Raw genomic sequence first — 8,102 nt, 5'->3', positions numbered from 1 at the left:
TTTATATTTATGTATATGCTGAATAGAAGGTTCCATAGATTAAGACTTAGTTAGTCATGTAATAATAATAATAGTGCAGAGTTTATAAATTTTTACTGAAACTTAATAGAGCATATTATTTTGAAGCTTTTAATATACTTCAAAAACTATATTATTTAAACAAAAAAAAATAGGGTACCTCACTAAATACCACAACAGATAAAAGAATAACAGTTTTTACAAAAAACAGGCAAAAATATTTTTTAGTTAACTAATTTATGCCACTTGTGACTGAATATGTAATGGATGATATGAATATAAAATGTACAAAGAACCTAAGATTTTATTACTTTTTTTTTAAATAAACTGAATGTCAAATAAGCATTAATATAATTCATAATTTCCTAAATATTCCAAATGATATATTGTTGTGCTTCCAGGAAAATTGTATTGTTTTTGGCCTTACTAGTTAAAAAATCACTTCTTAAAATGATAATGAAGTGTTCACAAATCATGGAGAAAATTATATCTAGTATAGTACAGTCACCTAAAATATATCTCTTAGTTGAAGTATCTTTTTGGTCCATGCAGAAATAAATAAATTATCCCTTTTTTTGATTAAAAATCTGGCAGAAATTGATAAAACTTAGCAATGTTTTAATTTTTCTGCTGACTGATAAAAAAAGACTCCCATTGGCAAACTATTTTATTGTTTGAAACTTTTATTTTAATTTAAAAATAAAAAATGAGAACAGATTGATTATATGTCTTCTTAAAATAATTCTTTCTATTCATTTAAGGTTGAATATAGTTCCATTCATCTATAATTTTATGAACAGCTTCCAATGTTTCATTGGTAAATAAAGAATTAACACCAAATTAATTGTTTTGTTTTATTCAATGTATCTATATGGTTGGTTTTATCTAAATTCTCTTTTAATTAAAGTGAACCTTAATGAAATATGTATGCTGATTGTTGTAAAAATTGAATGATAAGGAAAAATTTAGAAATTTTTTACATAAAAGTATTTATGGAAATCTTCCTAATACAAAATATAAGGGAGCCCGCGACTAAAGTTTGTCCACTTTATGAATTTCAATAAATATATACAGATAGTTCTGTCCAATGTCTGGTTTTTAGGAGGGTCCTCATATTAGTGACCACTCCATCCAGCCACTTTCCTTTGTGTCTTTCAAGTTTCCTGATTCAATGCTGTTCCTCATATAACCTTTTAGAAATATCATAATTAAACATAAAATCATGTCCAGCCCATGGCAGCTATCATATTAATTTAACAAATAAGATTATACCAATCACATATTTCTCTTTTTCTCCTTCTGCACATGTCTCCTTCCATTATTGCTCCAAACATTCTTCCAAATGCTATTATCTTGACTGCAGGAGCTTCATTTCTTCAGACTTTCTGGTTGCCCATGCCTATGATCTATGAATGAGAAAGGGTTACACTAGTGTTATGTAGTGATAATGTTTTATCTATTTAGATAGGAATTTGCTTTTGAATTCAAAAACAACACCAATTGGTTGCTGTGATCCTTCTGCTGATCTCCTGGGAAATATCATTTTTAGAATTCAGTTTGGTTCTCAAGTAGATGAAAAAGTTTTTGTTGAGACTCCAGATTCCTCCATGACTTAGTTTCTTCAACCTGTTGAAGCTATCTAAAGCTAATCTGAAATGTAGAGATAAATGGAGCATGACTATCTTGATTACAACAGTCTTCTATAGATTTGGTTTGTTCTGAAACTCACTTAATATATACTAAGCTCTATTTCAGAAAAAGATACAATTGTTTAAACACTAAGTTTGAGAGCCTTTTTAAGCTCAATAAAGAACATACTCTTTGTAGTCAGCATATAACCATTTGATCTCCCTTTTTGTGAAGTTGGTACATCATTCATAGATGGCAGCCTTTGGGTACCCCCTATTCACTTTGATATAGCAAAGTATAATCTCATAAATATCAGTTTTTTCCACCATATTTCAACAGCTCAGCCTCTAACCCATTTGTGCCAGGGAATATTTTATCTAAGTTTTTTATTGACTTTTTCTACATCTACTTCATCATTGGTTATCAATACCACACTATATATAGTATATGTATACACCTAGAAAGTATTGCTGTAAAAAAAAAAAAAAGTAAAGCCACTTCAGTTTAATATACTAACTAGAGACATTGGAGTACCTTGGGATTGCGATGATGAATCAAATAAAACAATTCACTGGTCTCATTTTTTGCCTACCTCAAATTTACTCATACACAACCCAGCCATAATCTCAGTGGCAGAACATGAGGAAGGAGCTCATAGATTTTAGGAGGTATGCAATAATGAAATCTTAGGAACTGTTTAAAGATAAATATGTATTTTCAGGTAATTTGAGATATACAGCCATTCCAAGATAAGTGCTGTTCAAAAATTACTTCAAGGTTTCTAACTGAGGTGTGGAAGTATGTGGTTCATGATTAAAGGAGAGTAAAGGATTACAAGGAAGGGAATCAAGAAGGTATTTGGAACCAATGAAGATGGTCTTGTTTTTCCAATACTGAACCTCAGATCAGTGTTTACTCCTCAAGTGTTCACAAGATTGCCTCAAGCATCTTGGTAGGATAAAACAATAGAATAAATTTGTAGGTAATCAGCATGTAGGTAGTAGTATAAACAGAGAATGGAGTCAGAAAGATTGTAGATGTAAATAGAGTTAAGGGTTGATTGGTGAAAATGAGGAACACCCCTTGTTAGTAGAAGGGAGGAGGAAGGGGGTTTATTGGGAATAACTGTTTAGGACCAATGTAACAAGAAGGAATGAAACTATGTTAAACACTAAAGATATGGAGAAGTTTTGGAGTTTGGAAAGGAGGATATTATGATTGACTGAGTCTAAAGCTTTTGAGAACTAGGATAGTGATGTCTTTGGGGCTATGGAGGTTTGAAGGTTAAATAATTTTCAACAGAGCTGGTTGAGTGAAGTATAGGGATCAGAAACAAGACTGAAAAAGATTGAGGAGACTGTTTTGATTAAGAAAGGTATAAATTATAATTGGAATAGTCTTTTGAGTGTTTTTGATATATTTCAGAGAACAGAGAGAGTTCTAAATTGGAGGGAATAGGGACTTCATTCAGTGGATCAACAAAGACTTTTTTCCATGGCTGAAATGGAATTTCGGAGGTAATAATAATAAATGTGCAAAAGAATAGGAAATATAACAGAAAGACAAATTTTAATTACTTTAACAGTCATTTGATCAGGGTTAAAACCATGATGAGCCTGAAATATCTCCTAGCAGTATCTCTTTTTAATGCCAACTCGTGATTCAGGGAGTTGCAGGATGTTTGAAAGTACAGGTATTGAGGGGTGCATGGTCATTAAGGAATATGGAGATTAGTGGAAACACATTTTACCATTATACCAATGCAGGAGGAGAAGTAGGTTCAAGGGATTCGAATAGTGAATTAAAAAAAAGGATTCAGTTTTCAGGTGTTAGTAAGTCAGGACCCAGCCAGCAATTAGCTCAGGAGTTGGAATGTTACAGATATCTTGATAATATCATGATATGAGAGGAACAGAACTGCATCCTGAGATAAGGATGATAAGTTTTGAGATGACTATAAAAAAAAAGGTTCAGTCTTGTACTAGAAAACTGGGTATGGTGGGTAGGTTAAAAGAGATTTAGGGAAAGGATGAAGTCTTTCAATGGGTTATTATGAAATGAATGAATATCAATCTTTGTTCTGGGACACTTGGTCCCCTAAGAACAACAATTAGGAAGTTTTAGCAGTTTTTCCAGCTACATTAACTTTTGAACATAATTAAATTTGACCTATAACAATATCTAAATAAAATAAAATATGAACAAAAATACATATTTATTCATGCTTATAATGTTTTCTATTATTTACAAGTATTTATTGTGCCATATTTAGGATAGTATAAAATGTTTTTTGCTATCTATTTTCTGTAAGTGAATTTATGTAAGTATGTATGGTTTTTATTGGTATTTTAATAATTTAGTAAAAAAAAAATTGTACATTTTTAATATGATAAAATAAAAAAATGTTTTTGCCTTTTTGTTGTAATTTTGTTGTCATTTAATAGCCATTTATTGCCAGGGAATCTGTTTCATGACATACCGACTATTTTTTTAGTAGTATTAAATATGTTTTTAGTTATATGCTTATTGGAATAAGGGCCACTGAGTGCCTAGTAAAGGACTTAGTGGGTCAAATTACCATCTGGGGCAGTCAATATTTATTTTGAGGTAGCTCCGAGTAAGGAATCTGGATATTCCCACTCAGGGACTGTATAGGACATCACCGAAGTCTTAATCCAAAAAATAAAATTATATAATAAATGTCATATTGATATAAATGACAAAAATATACACAGAACAAAGAAGAAAAAGTACTAAAACATATTGATTAACAAATAAACAACATCCATCCTGCAATTATGATCTTAACTTTAAATTATAAATGAATATTTTACATGTTTCTAAATCATTTTAATCATGAACTAATTATTGTTCATTATAAAGCTCAAGGCTCATGTATTTTATTTCTAACTATAAAGACTTTCTTAGAAAAACGACAAAAACATTCTTTTTTGATAAAATCAAACTTTCTGAGAAAATATCACTAATATTTTTTCTCTTTAACAATGATTTACTTTATTTATAAACAAAATATTTATTGAATAAAACAGTTGTAATTTATATTTACTTAAGTATAATAACAAAGCAAGTAAAATTGATCCACTAGAAAAATATATATAACTAAGGTATATAAGCATTATCATTCACAGCCCAAATGTTATCTACATATATTATTGTATAATTATGTAGTGAATAAAATTTCTTACTAAGTAAATTTTTTTTCTTTAATTTTAATATTATTAAACATTTTGAGATTTTGTCATCATATGTTTATTTTTTCATAAACAATTCTACTCACTTTCTGCACTATATTGTTATATCTCTTCCAGTTTCGGAGTTGCACTAAATAAAGTAGGATAGTAAAATTCTAAATAAATGGAAACAAGCAAAACAAGAGGATACCATACATAACAGTGATTGTCAAATCTTCAAGGTAATCACAAATGGAATCATAAGTTGTGAAAGGTGCGAAATGGGGATGTTAGAGTAGAGAAAAATTAAAATAATTTTCAAGTATTATTGTACTTTGCAATGTTGATAGCTGAAGATCGGTTTTTCAGCCTCTCTCAAAGATCACTACATTCTTGATAAAAAAGATAATACTGAGACTAGCTTTCACCAGATACTAAGGTGAGAAAACTCATCAATCTAAGAAGATAGTCTAACTCTTTTCAGGATGTAAAAAAAATAACTAAAGAAATATAGTTGACCATATCTAACCCTATTGAAGAAAGCCTTCAGAAATAAAGCCAAGAACGCCACTCCTACATGACAAACCTAGTATTAGATGAAGAAAGAAGTCATAACCACAAATCAAAGAGAGCACGGTGATTTTGAATAAGGCCTAAATAGGAATGGGAAACTGTTCACAAACCATAGTCCAGGTTGCTATACCCATATCAATCAATCATTTTTATGCTGTATAACTAACTTATCAACAAAATAAATCAAATAATACTTAGTCATTAAACTGTGATCTTTATTGAAAACAAACAAAAGGAGAAATGTGGGACAATGAATTACAAAACTATTTAATAAAAGTGGAGCCTTAAAATACACTTTTTAAGCAGTCAATATTTATGTTAAAGTAAGAATAACTATAAAGCTGAGCAATTAAATGAAATGATTATATATAGATAATGACTGTTGAACTTTTTTAAGAATAGGCACTATTCCAGTATGCTTCACGATAGATTCATGAACATAGATATTCCAGGGGGAAGGGTATGCCCCTCTCCCCCTATTCATCACCTCTCCATTTCATCTAGAAAATTTGGAAAAAAAAGTCTGAGAAGTAAAAACTGAAAAATTATATTTTGCCATTACAATAAAAATTACTTTTAAACTTTCATTAAAACCTGTGTCTAATTTAAAGATAGGTATTTCTAGGAGTCTTGGCCACCCAAAGCATCTGGCGGCTCTCCTCCAAGAACATTTTTTTAGCGACGATATTGGATTGAATAGTCTAAGAGTATACTTATGCTGCTCTCATAACTTATTACAACTCAAACATAAATGCACCCTTAGTCATAAAATATCGCTGACAGAAAAAGTTCATTTTAACACATCACTAACAAAGAAGTAACTAGATTTATAAGAGTGGATAACTATATACTTTTTATGAGCTCACACAAATCTAATAAATAATAATAAATTCTAATAAATTTTAAAAATAGTGGATCTTTTGCAAATTATTCTTGTAGCTAAGTAAATTTTATAACTTGTTACTGCCAATTCTGAAGGAGGTATATATCCTAAAAGTTGAACAAATATTGAGGAAATGATATAAAGAAAAAAAAACAATGTAATCTGGCATATAATCAGAATTTAAATCCTGTACTGGAATACAATAGTAAATCGATATAGATAAATTCACAAAACAATGAATCATTTCAAATCGTAATTAAATCAACTGTTTTAGGAAACAATGTGAATGAATAAATCATAGAACACCTCAGGAATATCAGATTAAATTGTTACAATTACTAATGTTATCAAAGTTCCTCAAAACGTTTTTTTTTTCTTCTAACAGTTAAATAAGGTACTGAAAAACAAATAAAATTACAATATTTTATAAATACATTATTTAAAAAAATAAATAATTCTCACCAAAACTAAGTCACCAACATATTCAAATGTACAATGTCCTATACATCCCCACTGAACTGCAATTTTAATTATTTTTCCAAAAAAAACTATAGACTGTTTTAAATTTTCCATACGTGTTAAAATAAGTCCTTATATATTAATGTCCAACATGAAGTTTAAAAAACTAAAATAAATATAAATAAACTCGTCAGTATAAGCAAGGATTCAGACCACTGGTTTACAACTACATACATATACAAGAGACAGGAATAGAGAGATAAAAAAAATTAAACACATTCATTTTATTAACTTTAATATAACAAATTATTAAGTTAACTTTGAGAATCGTTAAATCACAGTACTTGTTGATCTTGTTCTAGCTATGCTGCATTAAATGTTGGTAACATCCAAAGAGCAACATGGAGTAGCACACTGTTAAAATTAGTTTTTTTAATTTTAGAAATGAAATATCTGATGTATAATTAGGTACACGTGTGCAAATCCAGCTCCAGCGGAGAAAACTTCAAAACTCACTTATAAAGAATGTTATACAGTCGTATAGGCCCAAACTCCACTGAGAAAGTTCCGTTAATGGGTTTGTGAACGAAGTCAATTAACCCTTCTGAGCGAGCGGAAGTGGGCTTTAAACCAATAGTAAGAACAGTATAAGTATGGATTTTGAATTTTCCGCCACTGGAATTTGTTTTGTACTCTAGTACCTTTAATTTTACAATAACGGAAGTGAACATTTTATGTGAAAGAAATTGTTTTAAAAATGTTCAAAAATCTTTTAGGATACCTGCTACTGATCATCAACCCCAAGCTAAAAAACGTTTTCCACTGTTGGGAGTTCATTGTAAGAGAAGTATGGTTGTTATTCGAAGTTTTGTGACATTCAAAATACATAACTTTTATTTTTATTTTTATCAATTGTTGCTTTATTTTTTTTAGAAAAAAATAACATGTAGATTTTCCATCTGGCTGTTACCACCCCGAAAGATGTGAAGAGGGACTTCACCAATGGAAGTAGTCTTACTGTAGCCGTTGCCAAGCCTTGGTAAAGGAGAAGGGTGGTTCATGGGCTAAATCCTCTTGGATCGTAAAAAGACATATTGTTATGAATAATCAACGAAGCCTCGGATTTAGGACTTATTTACAGCAACGTCATGGACCCTGGAAATGGACATACAAATACGGAACATGGAATGTACGAACCTTATATAGAGTATGAGCTTACTGACATAGCACCCAGATATATTGGCTAAAATAAAAAAGATAAGAAGGACAGACAAAGACCACACAAAAGAAAAATATTTCATAATGTTATAGAGTGGAAATGAGAACAGAGAAGAATTTGGGAAGCACTT

At 30.0% G+C, this 8,102-nt stretch overlaps 1 protein-coding gene across 2 annotated transcripts in view; it reads right to left on the bottom strand.

Annotated features, from left to right (window-relative positions):
- LOC106679666 (mitochondrial inner membrane protease subunit 1) overlaps positions 1-7,281 on the bottom strand; it is a 13,646-nt gene extending 6,365 nt beyond the window's left edge. Inside the window, exons 1-2 of one of the 2 annotated variants that reach the window (XM_014418946.3) lie at positions 7,098-7,281; positions 6,757-6,919 (exon numbers count right to left, since the gene is read on the bottom strand). In XM_014418946.3, coding sequence (XP_014274432.1) covers positions 6,757-6,867 — 111 coding nt within the window. In that variant the 5' untranslated portion in view covers positions 6,868-6,919; positions 7,098-7,281. Of the gene's footprint in view, positions 1-6,756 lie in introns of both variants that reach the window. The other variant, XM_067053336.1, reaches the window with a different exon arrangement.
- Between the last annotated feature and the right edge of the window lie 821 nt (positions 7,282-8,102).

This window comes from Halyomorpha halys, unplaced genomic scaffold (assembly GCF_000696795.3).
Source record: "Halyomorpha halys isolate HHAL.00 unplaced genomic scaffold, Hhal_1.1 Scaffold213.1, whole genome shotgun sequence".
NCBI classification, from domain to species: Eukaryota; Metazoa; Arthropoda; class Insecta; order Hemiptera; family Pentatomidae; genus Halyomorpha; species Halyomorpha halys.
This window is presented reverse-complemented; position numbering and strand designations above follow the sequence as displayed.